This window comes from Ovis aries, chromosome 7 (assembly GCF_016772045.2).
Source record: "Ovis aries strain OAR_USU_Benz2616 breed Rambouillet chromosome 7, ARS-UI_Ramb_v3.0, whole genome shotgun sequence".
Taxonomy (NCBI): Eukaryota; Metazoa; Chordata; class Mammalia; order Artiodactyla; family Bovidae; genus Ovis; species Ovis aries.
The window spans coordinates 38,211,519-38,227,766 of NC_056060.1; the positions used below are offsets into that span (position 1 = coordinate 38,211,519).

Below are 16,248 nucleotides of genomic sequence, written 5' to 3' on the forward strand. Positions count from 1 at the left end.
TTGCAAAGTGTTGCATGGGTTTTTACACACTGACCAGTCAAAATATGTTCTCAAAATATATAAACTGTATTTCAACTCAGATTTTTCCTTTTATTCCTGAACATAGTTAAGGATTATGAATGTACCCACTGAATTTTGGGGTTATTTACTTTATTTCATTTCGTTTTTAGGAATAAATAACATGATGAATACAGGAAAAGTTTTTTACTGTTTAATTTTAGCTAATGTACTTAATTATTCAAAATTAGATTCCTTCTTTTCACCAGACTAAACTATAAGTCCACTTCATGAGAACATGGTTTAAAAATTGTCTCAAAGTTATGAACTTGTGGAGAAAGTAGATAAACATCCTGTTACTTCTCAAGTTTTCATGAGATTCTTTGAATACAGAATAAATTTTTAAGATACCAGTTTTCTTCTGTCTCTGTGTGTTGCATAGCATTAATCAATTTCTGATAATATTTATTGATTTATTATTTTCTTTTATCTTATGGTATCTTTGATTTGCTCTCTACCAGAATACAAGGTTCATGAGATCATGGACTTTTTCTGCTAGGTATACTTTGGAGAAGGAAATGGCAACCCACTCCAGTGTTCCTGCCTGGAGAATCCCAGGGACGGGGGAGCCTGGTGGGCTGCCATCTGTGGGGTCACACAGAGTCAGACACGACTGAAGTGACTTAGTAGTAGTAGTAGTATACGTTGTGTTCCAAGTACATATAATAGTATATAACATTTAATTACAAAATAAGAATTAATGTTGAGGCTTAGATTCTTAGAGAAGCATGTGTCAGATTTTAGTATCCTTTTACACAGATCATATGTATAATCTAATCTTTATTTATTGACTCAGGCACTGTAAAGACATGAACGTCTTTGAATTCTTTATGCTTTCATTATTTGAAATAAATGGTACAATTTCATAGATAAATCTTTTTTTTTAGTATTTTAAAAGTAAATTTAAGAAGCAGATCTTTCTGAGATTATATTTTCAGCATAAATTCAAATGGTATTATTAATATATTCAGTCAAACACTGCCTACCATAGAGACAGATCTGGGTAGGAATTTGAGCTCTTCACAAATACTTGATCCTTATATTCCTTGCAGTACATGAAGATAATACTTGTTTGCCTTGTTTGGCCTCAGATCATGTCATAGGGCTTACTTTAGACAAGGATATTTGAACAGAAGTGATATGTGCTCCTTTCAGGGAGGATTTTAAAACCTGGTGCCTATTTTCAGCATGCTCTCTCCAAAAAACAACTGATATTGTAATGGTTGTTTTTTTATCAACATATAGAAGTACTTAACCTAGTATACCAATATTTGTGGGATACAAGGACAACTAAAGGAGAAGGCAATGGCACCCCACTCCAGTGCTCTTGCCTGGAAAACCCCAAGGACGGAGGAGCCTGGTGGGCTGCAGTCCATGGGGTCGCTAGGAGTCGGACACAACTGAGTGACTTCACTTTCACTTTTCACTTTCATGCACTGGAGAAGGAAATGGCAACCCACTCCAGTGTTCTTGCCTGGAGAATCCCAGGGATGGAGGAGCCTGGTGGGCTGCTGTCTATGGGGTCGCACAGAGTTGGACACGACTGAAGCGACTTAGCAGCAGCAGCAGCAGGACGCCTAAGGAAAGAGTGACCCATAGGTCATGAAGATCCCCTGGAAGAGGGCATGGCAACCCACTGCAGTATTCCTGCCCAGAGAAACCCATGGACAGAGGAGGCTGACAGGCTATAGTCCACAGGGTAGCACAGAGTCGGACACGACTGAAGCAACTTAGCATAGGTGCAGGCACACAAGGAAAGGATAATACAAGAAGTACAGAGGAGATAGCATAATGGAAAAAAAAAAAACCCACAAAATTATGTGTTAAGTGAAACTATTCTTATCAAAAAATCTTCTAGACTTTGTTAAATTTAGGACCCTTTATTGCAGCACTTTATAAAAACATACAGTAAATCCCATACATGTGAATGAGTTCTGTTCCAAGGGCATGTTTGAAAGTGCAACTTATTTGTAAGTCCAAAAATGTTGGCCTAGGTACCCAATTAACACAATTGACTATATAGTACCATAATGCAATAGGTAGATAGTATTTTCCCCACAAATAATGCATAAAAACAAAAACAAAAATAAAACAGTTTTAGCTTACAGTACAGTACAATAACTGGCATACGGGGGCTGGCATCAAGTGAACAGTTAAGAAGAGTTTCTGACTGGACGAGGGAGAGGGGTGGAAGATGGTTGAGCTGAAGGTTCATCAGCTAGAGGAGATGGAGGGCAAGCTGCAATTTCATTCCTGCTTCACCTTGATGGCACAGGTTCTGGTTCCTTGCTGGATTCAGTTCTGGCTACCCTCTTGAAAAAAATCCCCAGTGACGTCTGGATAGTAGCTCTTTTTTTCTCATCGTAGAATGACACCATAGCACTGGATTGCATTCTGAGCTGCAACCTTTGTATAGCTTTCTATATTCTGGTCCTATGCCTCAAAAATTAACAGTGCTTCCTCAAATAAAGAAAATCCCTTTGCCATTTCCTGCATCATGAATCTCTTCTCTTCTTCAGTTACTTCTTCTTCCTTTTTTCTTTGTCCTGTCTCTCAGCCTCCACTTCCATCAAGTCTTCATCTGTAAGCTCCTCCAGTGGCACAGCGTAGAGTTCAGTGAAGTCATCCTTTTGCAGACCTAGCTCCAGGTTCTCCCTGAGGGTCATTGAGCTGTTGAAGACCCCTTTGGACTCCTCAACCACCTTCTCAAATCCACGAAAATAGTGAACAAACTATGGGAAAAGATTCTTCCAGATCCTTTCATGGTGATGGCTGTAACTTATACCAAGCAAAGTCAATGTGTTTTTGCGGCCATAAAGATGTTATAGTCCTTCCAAAACTGCCACAAGGTTGTTCCTGATTTGTCACTTGCCTTTACTGCCTGATGAAAAGCATGACATATTTTTTGAAAGTTGCTATGACTCCCTGGTCTCTAGGTTGGATACGTGATGCACATTTGCATCTTTGAAAGTTTGTTACTTTAAGGTTCATATGTAAGGACCTTATTGTATATGTTTGAATTTAGCCTCTCTAAGCCAAGAAGCAACTAACTAAATATAAGAACACTTCCTATCAATTTTTATGTCATTTTATTAAGACATGTATCTTTTAGAATAAATTTAAGCTTAGCATATTTAAAACAGTAAAAAAATGTTGCATAGATATATTGGTTCTTTATTTTACATTATAAGATGAAGCTTTCTTCAGATTTTATGTTTTTAAATTTCATCATTTTATACTTCCTTGAAAATATTTCATTAAAGATATGTCTAACATTCATTTCAGTAACAGCTCATTTTTCTTTCAGTATAAACAATCATATTCAATAATATTTTATTAACATATAAAAATAAGAAAAAAAATATTACCAAATTTTAACCTAAGATTTTCTAAAGACAAGCACTTAGGTAGTGAATAGTTTCTTCATCTCTGCCTTCATGTTCTCTTCTTTTCTGCAACCTACACTTAATCATCAAATCCTTCTCATATTGCCACATGAATTTGTCTTCAATTGCCACTGCAGCAGCACTGATTCACATCGTTAATCTTCACTTGTAGTAAAACAACAGCTTTCACTCTATGGTGTCCCCTATGTTGTACCATGATAGTACTCTTGCCTGAAAAATCCCATGGATGGAGGAGCCTGGTAGGTTGCAGTCCATGGGGTGGGGTTGCACAGAGTCGGACACGACTGAAGCGACTTAGCAGCAGCAGCAGCAGTGATTATTTGACACCTCTGTTTTGGCTCTTCATGTGTCTCCCTACTTCTCTCAATGTAAAGTCCAATTTCTCGGGACCAGCTCATATGGCCCATAATGATCTCAGTCCCTTGTATCACCACTTTCGTCTCTTCCTTCTCTCTTGAACTATCAGGAAAGGTCTAGATATACTGTATTATTTTCACTTCTCCAAATTTATCAAGCTGGCTTTGTACCCAGGCACCTGGTAATTTCTCCAAGTCTCCTGATATGTGTAACTTCTCTTCAACCCTCTGGTATCAGTTTGCTAGTATTTCTTTCATCAGCATTGCTCACATCCCAAAGTTAACTTAGGTTTCCCTCCAATGTTTTCTAGTAATACCTTACAACCACGCTTATTATCATACTTATCAAACTATATTGTAGTTTGATATCTACTTGGTTGGGCTTTCCCTGTGGTTCAGTGGTAAAGAGTTCACCTGCCAATGCAGGAAACCTGGATTCGATCCCTGGGTTGGGAAGATCCCCTGGAGGAGGGCATGGCAACCCACTCTAGTATTCTGGCCTGGAGAAGCCCAGAGACCGAGGATCCTGGTGGGCCACAGTCCATAGCATCGCAAAGAGGCAGACATGACTAAAGTGACTGAGGATGCCTGTATCTACTTGGTTGACTATCTCCTCTTATGTTTGTTTGCTTGTTTTCCTAAGTTTTTTGACGTGGACCATTTTTCAGAAGTATCTATTGAATCTGTTACAATATTGTTTCTATTTTATGTTTTGGTTTTTTGGCTGTGAGACATGTGGGATCTTAGCTCCCAGACCAAGAATTGAACCTAGACTTCCTTCATTGGAAGATGAAGTCTTAAACACTGGACCACCAGGAAAGTCCCTCTTCTCATATGTTTTAAAGTCTCTGAAGACAAGAACTACATCTTAACTTCTGTAAGATTAGTTCTGTACCTAAACAAGAGTGATAATACCAATTTTACAAAATGTTTTGATATTTAATATTATATTTAAATATTTTCCTAATTTACATTTTATTCTTTTGAATCCAAACAATTATTCTATTTCCCTTTATCATTAAAAAATTTAAAAAGATATGATCATACCATAATTGAACAACTTATAAAATTAAAAGCTGAGGAGGGGCTTCCCTGGTGACTCAGTGGTAAAGAATCTGTGAGCTAAGGTCCATAGGGTCACAAAGAGTTAGACATGACTGAAGCAACAACACACACGCAAAGCAAATGAAGCACTTTGTTATATTTCGCATTTGTTGTTTGAACTTTTTAAAACAGAACAGAAATTTGGAAAAAAACCCAGCAATCTATAATCAAGCAAGCATACAGCAGTAATTTTATGTAATTTTATTGATAATTGTCACATTCAATATTTATCATTTGAAGGTAAAATTGTTTCAGATATAGCAGTTGAAATATTTTAACTGCTGAAAGAAGACACGTTTCTGGTATAGAAATAGCGTAGAAGAAATATACCATGTTCATGGATTGGAAGAATCATTATGGTGAAACTAGGTATACTACCCAAAACCATCTATAGATTCAAAGCAATTCTTATCAAGCTACCAATGGTATTTTTCACAGAACTAGAACAAATAATTTCTAATTTGTATGGAAATACAAAAAAACTCAAATGGCCAGAGAAATCTTGAGAAAGAAGAATGGAACTGGAGAAATCAACCTGCCTAACTTCAGACTATACTACAAAGCTACAGTCATTAAGATAGTAAGGAACTGGCACAAAGACAGAAATATAGATCAATGAAACAAAAATAGAAAGCCCAGAGAGAAATCCACACACTGATGAGCACTTTATCTTTGACAAAGGGGGCAAAAATATACAATGTAGAAAAGACAATCTCTTTAACAAGTGGTGCTGGGAAAATTGGTCAACCACTTGTAAAAGAATGAAACTAGAATACTTTCTAACACCATACACAAAAATAAACTCAAAGTGGATTAAAGATCTAAGTATAAGACCAGAAGCTATAAAACTCCTGGAGGAAAACATAGGAAAACACTCTCTGGCATAAATCACAGCAAGATCCTCTATGACCCACCTCCTAGAGTAATGGATATAAAAGCAAAAATAAACAAATGGAGACTTATTAAACTTAAAAGCTTTTGCACAATGAAGGAAACTATAAGCAAAGTGAAAAGACAGCCTTTAGAATTTGAGAAAATAATAGGAAACGAAGCAACTGACAAAGAATTAATCTCAAAAATATACAAGTAGCTCATCCAGCTCAATACCAGAAAAATAAACAAACCAATCAAAAAGTGGGGAAAAGACCTAAACAGAAATTTCTCCAAAGAAGACATACAGATAGCTAACACATCAAAACCACAATGAGGTACCATTTCATGCCGGTCAGAATGACTGCTACCAAAAAGTTTACAAACAACAAATGCTGGAGAGGATGTGGAGAAAAGGGAACTCTCTTACACTGTTGGTGAGAATGCAAATTAGCATAGCCACTATGGAGAACAGTGTGGAGATTCCTTAAAAAGCTGGAAATAGAACTGCCATACGATCCAGCAATCCCACTGCTGGGCATACACACTAAGGTAAACCAGAATTAAAAGAAACATGTGTACCCCAGTGTTCATTGCAGCACTATTAATAACAGCTAGGACATGGAAGCAACCTAGATGCCCATTGGCTGGTGAATGGATAAGAAAGTTGTGACACATTGTTGTGGAATATTACTCAGCTATTAAAAAGAATGCATTTGAATTTAATGAGGTGGATGAAATTGGAGCCTATTTAGAGAGGGAAGTAAGTCAGAAAGAAAAACACCAATACAGTATATTAACACATATATATATATACATGGAATTTAGAAAGATGGTAACAATGACCCTACGTGCAAGACATCAAAAGATACACAGATATAAAGAACAGACTTGTGGACTCTGTGGGAGAAGGTGAGGGTGGGATGATTTGAGAGAATAGCATTGAAACATGTATATCACCATATATGAAACTGAGCACCAGTCCAAGTTTGACGTGTGAAACAGGGCACTCAAAGCTGGTGTACTGGGACAACCCAGAGGGAAGGGATGGGGAGGAATGTAGAAGGAGGGTTTGAGATAGGGGATACATAAACACCTGTGGCTGATTCATGTCAATATATGGCAAAAACCACCACAATATTGTAAAGTAATCAGCCTCCAATTAAAGTAAATAAATAAAATTTAAAAAATAAATAGTGTAATAATAAGTATGACTCCATATTTTAAAACAACTTAAGAAACCTAAAGAAATACAACTGAAAATGATAAAGCTAAACAAATAGTAATTTATATTTTAAAATGAAAGGAAGCAATAGGAAATAGTTATCAATTCAAGACAACTCTGAGATTCATTCTTGAAATTTGAGGGAATGTTCACTGAGAAGTTGTATTTTCAGGTAGTCACACTCCTATGTAAAGCACTGAATTAGTCATCAGAATTACCAAATACAAAGTTTAGTTTGCACATACCACAATTAAGTAACTTTTAATATCTCATTAATATGTTTGCTATTTAAAAAAAAATTTTCTTAGAAATATATTCTAATGTAAGTCTAAGGAACTGAGTGATTCTTGCCCAGAAGAACTAAAGAAAATATTTGCCATTTGGGTTAGTTCTCAGTCCATGGAGTAAATCTTGAAACTTAATAGATGACTGAGCACAATATTTTAATAATCACTGGATTTGGAAATGCACCAATCCAGGCATAACTAGAGAATGTATCTCTTGTTGGAACTTATGCGTATATGCTCAGACATGTCCAACTTTTTGAGCCCATGAACTGCAGCCTGGCAGGCTCCTCTGTCCATAGCATTCCAAAGAATACTGGAGTGGGTTATCATTTCCTTATCTAGGGGATCTTCCTGACCCAGGGATCAAACCTGGGTATCTCCTGCATTGTAGACAGATTATTTACCATCTGAAACCAGTATTTATGAGATGATTAATTTAGTAAGAATTTGTTGACTGACTGGATAAGAATGTGAATATGATAACTCAAAGTATTTTAGTGTCAAGGTTTAGTAAGACAGGAACAGGGTGAATTAAGGTATTTTATTCAATAAAATATCCCCTATTCCAAAGATGAGAGTCAAAAAATCACATTCATTGTGGGTCTATAAGACAGAGTATAAAAAGAAAACTGTATAAAAGTCTAAAATCCTTCATTTTTAGAACCTATAGTGTATATGTTGCTGCTGCTGCTGCTAAGTTGTGTCAGTCATGTAGTGTTTGACTCTGTGCGGCCCCATAGACAGCAGCTCACCAGGCTCTTCTGTTCCTGGGATTCTCCAGGCAAGAACACTGGAGTGGGTTGCCATTTCCTTCTCCAGTGCATGAAAGTGAAAGTGAAAGTGAAGTCATTCAGTCTCGTTTGACTCCTCGCAACCCCATGGACTGTAGCCCACCAGGCTCCTCTGTCCATGGGATTTCCCAGACAAGAGTACTGGAGTGGGTTGCCATTGCCTTCTCCAAGTGTATATGCTAAATGGAGTCAAATGATACCTATGTTGTCTTGTATATTCAAATAACTTGGAAACAGTTTTGCTTGTTTCTTAATTCTTTAGATACTAAAAAAGCAGACACTCAAATGACCTTTTTCTCTTTCCTGTTAAGCAACAAATGAAGCAAATAGTTGGGAAGCTAGTAGCTGTCTAAGGAGATTAAACAATTTCTTAGCTGAGCCTAAAAAGTACAACTTAAAGACATTAAGATTTTGAGAAAATTTTTTTCCATACATTAATTTTTTAACTTCACATGAAATATCTGTTCTCTTTTTAAGTTTTTTAAAGCAGTGATTCTAGAATTCTAATGCTTTTTTATAGATAGATGGCAGCAACATTTATGAAAAGTATATAAGCCAATAATCAAATTCTAAAACAACTTTTCTCATTATATTTAAATGAAGATCATACAATTTAATCAAAAGAGTCAGCTAATTTTACCAAAAATTTGGAGGAATGCTGGGTATAGTTACCAAACCAAACCCATCCAGGAAGGAGTTTAATGATACAGTACTGATTTTATAACCTTAATTTTTAGAATAAATAAGCTTTTAACATTTTGTGGATTAAAGAAAAGGTGGGCTCTTTTTGAACTGAATTTACCATGAGTCTTTAAGGGTCAAATTTACTTTTCATGCTTCAGCAAATCAAAAATGTGTTGTATAATTAAAGTCATGCTTGATATTAAAAAAGAAAGTACTTTTCATTACACAATATAGACAATTTATAGATAAAAGAAATTATATATACATAGGCTCAAAATAAAACTATAGACTTTAAAATTATAAAGTATGTAATATAAATTAATAATCCCTTGGAAAAAAACAGTCTCACAGTCAAAGACATAAATACTATTTATTAGAGAAGAAGTATTTTTTAAAAATTTATGTTGCTTAAATTTAAAATTTACTTTATAGAAATTTAAAATTTGCTACATTCCTAACATCTTTAAACATCATCCAAGTTACATTGGTTACATTCAGAAGCTCATTGATTCAAAATTCTAAGTTTGGGACATGAAAAGGCCATATTCATGTTACATAAAATCTCCACTACAATAATCATTAAATCAGAATTAAAGAAGGATTACGTTAAATGCTAGTATTTGATTGTGTCTTAAAATAATGTTAATATCTAAATGTGCATACTTGAGGAAGTTGGAATCTAAATTTTCTATGATAATACAGAAAAATGATTTTACTAAATGACTTTGTTTCCTATTATTAAACAAAGAATATTCTTAAAAATTATATCAATTTCATTGTATCTAGAATGCTTCTGCCCTATGGTCCTCAACTTTGGTGTGCAAGAGGATCTTCAAAAGAAATGATGTCTACTGAGGCCATTTTTGCATGTTATGATTTTTCATGAAAGGGTTAAATGTAAAGAATATGGGGGTGGAATATGGAAAAATAGTAGTGTTTATACTTGATCTTTCTGTTCTTATACTATATCTACAAACATTTCCTTTCTTTCACTTTGGCAGGAGAGTGGAAGGCCATTATTCTTTATTGAAACATCCCCAAAAGATACATCAAAGTTTTTCTTCCATGGCAAGATACAGTGTCTGGGTAAATTACCAATTAAAATAGAGTATAACAAAAACAAAGCATCCTAGGAAAAAATAATACTTCTTTCTATATATAAAAGAAAATCCTAACAACAAAGAAAACCAGAAAATAATGCTAAGGCAAGTAAAGAGCTAGCTTCAGAAACTGTAAGAAAAAGGACTGTTTTTTGAACCATGGTTTGTAAAACCAGAAATATGTCTTCCTCTGGTGAATAGCATGAATCTCACAAACTTGGAAAGAATACTATTAGCATCAGGCTTACTGATCTGATCAAGAAAGCTTTAAAATAAGACTGATAGTGGAATAGAAAAATGTGAATTGGTAAAATGGGTATTAGAGAAGACAATAGTTTTGAAATAAAAATAAGACAAGTAAAAAAAATGGCTAGAAATTATTTTGTGAAAATCATGGCTTGGAATACTACTTAGATCCAGGATATACACTGTTCTGAATAAAGCTAAAATAAAAATAGTACATATGTTAAACTCTTAAAATGCACTTAAAAAAAAACCAAAAACTGTTAACACATCACAGGAAGATGAGTTTAAGAATTACCACAGATGTCTGTGTAAGGAGTGCCCTGCATAAGGGAACCTGGCCTGTGGTATAAGTGGGGAATATATTTTACTCCACACTCCAATTACCTGACAGGTATTATTATCTTTGACTTCCCAGGTAGGAGTCACGGTTTCGGTATGTTCAGAAATACTGAATAGTGCTCACGGTTATATAGCTCAAAATAAGGCTAGATTGGCTAGAATTGGAAGCTAGGTGTGCAAGAAATGCATAATTTCAGCAAAACACAGTAAGGAGAAATTTATACACATGCATGCATGCAAATATAATGCATTCTAGTGTAGCAGAATGGGGGAAAATTACCTAACTAATTTGTTCACAAGGATGAACACAGTGACTGGGAAATGTGTGTCACCACATATCTGGGAGTTATATACTAGTTTTATGATCAGGAAGCAAAGACAGGAATTTAGAGATGTTCATGTCAGGAAAGGAAAATTTAAAGAAAAGAAACTCATTGGAAAATAGCATGGGAATCCCAGGAAAAAATATTACGGAAGATAGTGTATTAATAATGAATACAAGATATGGACAAGAAGGAAGGGCTTCCCTCTTAGGAGGAAGTTTAAAAGTTTTAAATCTCTCCATTTGAGAGGAGGACTTAGCTGGTAACTCTTCTGTCAAATATAATTTATAGAGAAGGTGATTTGCATACATAATGGAGACTTTGGGAATGAAAGTTGGAATACTTTTAGAATAAGAGAAGAGAATGCTAAGTAGGGTTGGGTAAATTCTGCAGATGTAACCAGACAGCTCTGCAGCATACAGAAAGCAAAGGGCAGTTATCCAGACACTTTAAGAAAATATAACCAAGGAAGAAAGTGAGAAATTAAAGATGAAATTCTGACTCAAATGTTGGAGAACAACCTATAACAGGAAAAAGGAAAAGATACCTAAATAAAATGATTCAATTTTACATTGCAGTTTGGCATTGTGTGTTGTGTTAAGTCGCTTCAGTCATGTCTGACTCTTTGCAACCCTACGGACTGTAGCCCACCTGGCTTATCTGTCTGTGTTATTCTTCAGACAAGAATACTGCAGTGGATTGTCATGCCCTCCACCAAGGTATCTTCCTGAACCAGGGATGGAACCTGCGTTTCTTATGTCTCCTGCACTGGCAGGCAGGTTCTTTACCACTAGCGACACCTGGGGTTCTTTGTTTTTTAAAAACATATGTAATAAAAGATGAATATAATTGCTCAAATCATTGGGTAAGGACTTGGAAAGGAATGTAAGGTATCTGCTAAAATGCTCTAAATATAAAAGATCTAAAAACATTAACTGTGTTGAGAAAAGAAAAAGAAAAAGAAAAACATAAGCCAATAAACCGGGGGAGAAAGGGCTGCTGAACTTCTTCGTTTCTATCATTCCATCAAGGAAAATTACCATTAAATTCTAACAAGTATAATAGAACAATTTTGACATGTATTTGGTATTTACTTAGGGACTGAAATAAATAAGAGTAATAGAGAAAATTTCCAAATGAACAATTCCTGCCTACCATGCCTGTGACCTGTGAATACTTAGACAGAAGGATAAGAATATTCAACTTAAAATGTATCAATTTTAATGATGTATATTGCATAGTCTTTTATTATAACTTTGTTAACAAGATTAAAAAAAACAATGGTTTTATGATATTGAGACTGAATGGATTGGTGGTAATGGATCAGTTTTTCTCTAAGCAAATTCAGTCTTTTCTACTTTTGAAACTCAAAATGTTATTGTATGATTTAGCTACGAAAGTGGAAAACACACTTTACAAATCTCTGCATAATACAAAGATGTAAAAGAAAGCTAACAGCTTATGTGATAATCAAATAAATCTTCAAAAACGTTATGTCATGCTGAAACAGTGTTTCCAGATAACTTACTATATAACAGGAAATAATGAAAAGACCTACATTTAAATTTAAAAAAATATGTATCATTTATACCAGCAAAGGATAACTGAATTTAACATTGGTTCATTTGAAAAAGCTATGATATTTTTACAGACTCTATAATCTTCAGCTACTTTAGGAAAACACCCTACTTCATTGTTTTTTGTCATTTTACCAAAATATTTCCATTCCTCAGACACATTAAATTAACTTTTAAAACTCAGATATACTTTGAATCCCTGAGAATAAAAATATGTAGGATTTCTAGCTTAGGAAATGAGACAAAGAATTACTCACTGCAGGTAAATGTAAGCACATGTTAAATAAGTTTCTTTCATAGAAATTATACCATGTAATTTTTTCTAAGATGAAGTATTTCAGAAAGCTCCCTTTAGTATGTCTCACATCATAGTAAAAATGCATAAATTAATTTCAAAAATTTGTAAATAATTTGAAACAGTTCTTGGTAGTGTACTGTTATCTTTGATTTAGAAAAAAAATATGGTCTGAAATTCACTGAAAAATTTTTATTTCAACACATCATCATAACAAGATCTTCAAAGAGAATCACATAAGCACAAAAGAAGATAATTAAATTCCTCACCTGTCTAATACCCAACCGGTATGCAACAATCCGATCCACTGCATCAGGATTCATTTGAGTCCACTGTAGACTGTAGGAGTAGACACGGTGTCTGTTCTGCCACACAGGATTGTAGGTATCGTAATAGAATTCTGGAGCATAGGCCTTTCCTAGAAACAGAAAGAGACCTTAAAATTAAATGTATATTACAGTCAAACCTAATTACTCTTTTTGTACCTTTTATTACTTTCTACTTCATGTTCCACAAGCAATTTTTATATTTAAAAAGTCATATGATTAAATTCAAATTAATTTATGGAGAATTTGAGAACAGATGCAAGATGATTTCCTGGTAGGTTTGATGAACAGTGTGAGAGGAAGAGAAGACCCAAGAATGACTAAAAGATTTTTGGCGAAAGAAACCAGAAGAATGGAATTTCCATCAACTGACATGAAAAGCTATGGGAGGATCAAATTTGAGGGGTCAGGAAATTATTTTTGAACAATTTGAATGATCTAAATGGAGACATCAGGTGAGATACATTGGACTAAAATGCAGGAGAGGCCAGGCTTGGAAATATTATCTTGCTAACCACAGGCATATAGATAGATTTCATTTATATATGTCTAAATATTTTCATTGATGCATAGTTGCTTCAAAATGCTGTGTTAGTTTCTGCTGTACAGCAAAGTGAAACAACTAAACATATACATATATCCCCTCTTTTTTGGATTCTTTTCCCATTTAGGTCATCACAGAAGAGCCAAAAACTTTATCAGCAAGTGAATGATAACTCTGCCAAAAAAAACCCAAAAAATCAGTGAATATGACAATCTGTGTTTATATTATCCATGTCTTTGGTCAGTAAATTGAAATTAACCAAACAATGATCAATAACAAAATGGTGGTTTTTTGTTTTTTTGTTTTTTTTTTTTAAGATTTTAAGGATACGTGAGGTGTGTGTGTGCTGTGTCACTTCAGTAGCATCTGACCCATTGAGACCCTAGGGACTGTAGCCTAACAGGAACCAGGATCCTCTGGCCCATGAATTTGTCCAGGCAAGAACACTGGAGTGGGTTGCCACACCCTCCTCCATAGGATCATCCCAACCCAGGGACCAAACCTGCATCTCCCGCATTGCAGATTCCTGTGGATTCTTTACCACTGAACCACCAGGGAAGTCCCCATACATGAGGTACACATAGTGCATATAACCTACATAAACCATCTCAGGTTTTTCTTTTAATTGCCAAATTGAAAAATGTACAAACTGTTGGGAATTATGGGTCCAACTCATTAATAATCTGAAATATAGACTTTTTACACCTTATATTTTATACCAATAATACATTTATTTATTAAATCAATATTTATTGAGAGTCCATTGAATGGTGAGTAGTGTTCTAGGCAATGAACAAAGAGGTATGGCCTCTGTCTTCCTAGAAATTGCTTCCATTTTCTCAGACCTTTCAGATAGATTTACAATTTTTACTGGATTTATGATTTAATCAATGGTAAATTATTCAACAGACTTTATTTTTTTGAAATTAGGTTAAATATTAAACGTCCTCCTGAGGTTTTCATTCTGGGTTCCTGTTTGCAGGGAATTTTCTTACCTGGTTTTCTTTTTCTTCATCATTAATCACCTAACATCTAGGGATTACACAAGAGCTGATTCATAGGAATTTATAACAGATAGTTAAAGAATGAATTTTGAAGACTAAGAATGAAATTTATGGTCTCTATTACCCTAGAGAGGTTTACCAGGAAAAAAATGTTAGATGAACTGAAGTTAATTTCTGATAAATTTACTAGTAAAATTAAATACATTGAATTAAATATCTGAATCTTAATAACATTTGGTAAAGTCTTACACCAACATTGTGCGCTTTTAAAAATGGTCTATGAAGGTTCATTTATTTTAATTGAAATTGGATTATTAATTCTATACAAATTGTCTTGCATAGGAGAAAAAGAGCCACCACATTTGTTTTATTGCTTCTTTATTTTGTATATTTTTTACTTATTACTAACTATATGAGAGTGCAAATTCATGTTCACATCACTTAGTAAAATCTAGATGAGAGGAACAATATACTGAATGAAGGGATCAATACCCAAAATGTCACTGACAACTTGCATTTGAGACAAAATTTCCCAAACCATTATCGAGGAAGTACATTTGATAGAAGCCTATATAATGAGTCGAGGGTTTTGATTAAAAGTAAACATCCAAAATGTATAAATGAGTAGTGAGCTGTTTAAGTGAGTAATGTCAATATACAGTGTTTTCATTAGAAATTAGTGTCTAGATTGAATTGAGGAGGTAACTATCAATGGTTGGTTTTTCATTTATTGCTTTTTATTTTTGCTTTTTTTGAGGGGAACAGGGAAAGAGGGGATTGCTTTTGTAACTTAGGCAAGAGGGAAATATAAGGGGTATTAGATTTAGTGCTATCATTTGTATTTTCATAAAAAAATAGGATCAAACAGAAATAACAAAAGAATAAAGTCACAACCAGAGGCTATTTAGCATGAAAAAGAAAAAAAAAATCCCTCAAAAACTGGCAAATGAAGTTTTTCTGAGAGTTGAAACTCCATCACAGAGAAAGAGAATCAGGCTATATTTTAATAGATCTATGAAAGATGAAAGCCAGTAAGAGGTTGCATATTCTGATTTAGGAATGTTCTAGCAATCCTCTCTGAATACGGGCTATGAATTTCCCCTTCACTAAAGGTATGGTTATCTGAGGAGTTCTTACAAACAGCTGAGAAAAAAAGAGAAGCTAAAGGCAAAGGAGAAAAGGAAAAAATATACCCATTTAAATACAGCATTCCAAAGAATAGCAAGGAGAGATAAGAAAGCCTTCCTCAGTGATTAATGCAAAGTAATAGAGGAAAACAATAGAATCGGAAAGACTAGGTACCTCTTCAAGAAAATTAGAGATACCAAGGTAATATTTCATGCAAAGATGGGCACAATAAAGGACAGAAATAGTATGGACTTATCAGAAGCAGAAGATTTTAAGAAGAGGTGGAAAGAATACACAGAAGAACTATACAAAAAAGATCTTCATGATCCAGATAACCATGATGGTGTGCTCACTCACCTAGAGCCAGGCATCCTAGAATGCAAAGTCAAATGGACCTTAGGAAGCATCACTATGAGCAAAGCTAGTGGATGTAATTGAATTCCAGTTGAGGTATTTCAAATCCTCAAAGATGATGCTGTTAAAGTGCTCCACTCAATATGCCAGCAAATTTGGAAAACTCAGCAGTGGCTACAGGACTGGAAAAGATCAGTTTTCATTTCAATCCCAAAGAAAGGCAATGCCAAA

At 34.6% G+C, this 16,248-nt stretch overlaps 1 protein-coding gene across 1 annotated transcript in view; it reads right to left on the reverse strand.

Annotated features, from left to right (window-relative positions):
• The window catches only part of MDGA2 (MAM domain containing glycosylphosphatidylinositol anchor 2), a 925,916-nt gene that overhangs the window by 86,877 nt on the left and 822,791 nt on the right, over positions 1–16,248 (reverse strand). The window contains exon 10 of the mRNA XM_042252298.2: positions 12,931–13,079. Within this exon, the coding sequence (XP_042108232.1) occupies positions 12,931–13,079 (149 nt within the window). The remainder of the gene's footprint in view (positions 1–12,930; positions 13,080–16,248) is intronic.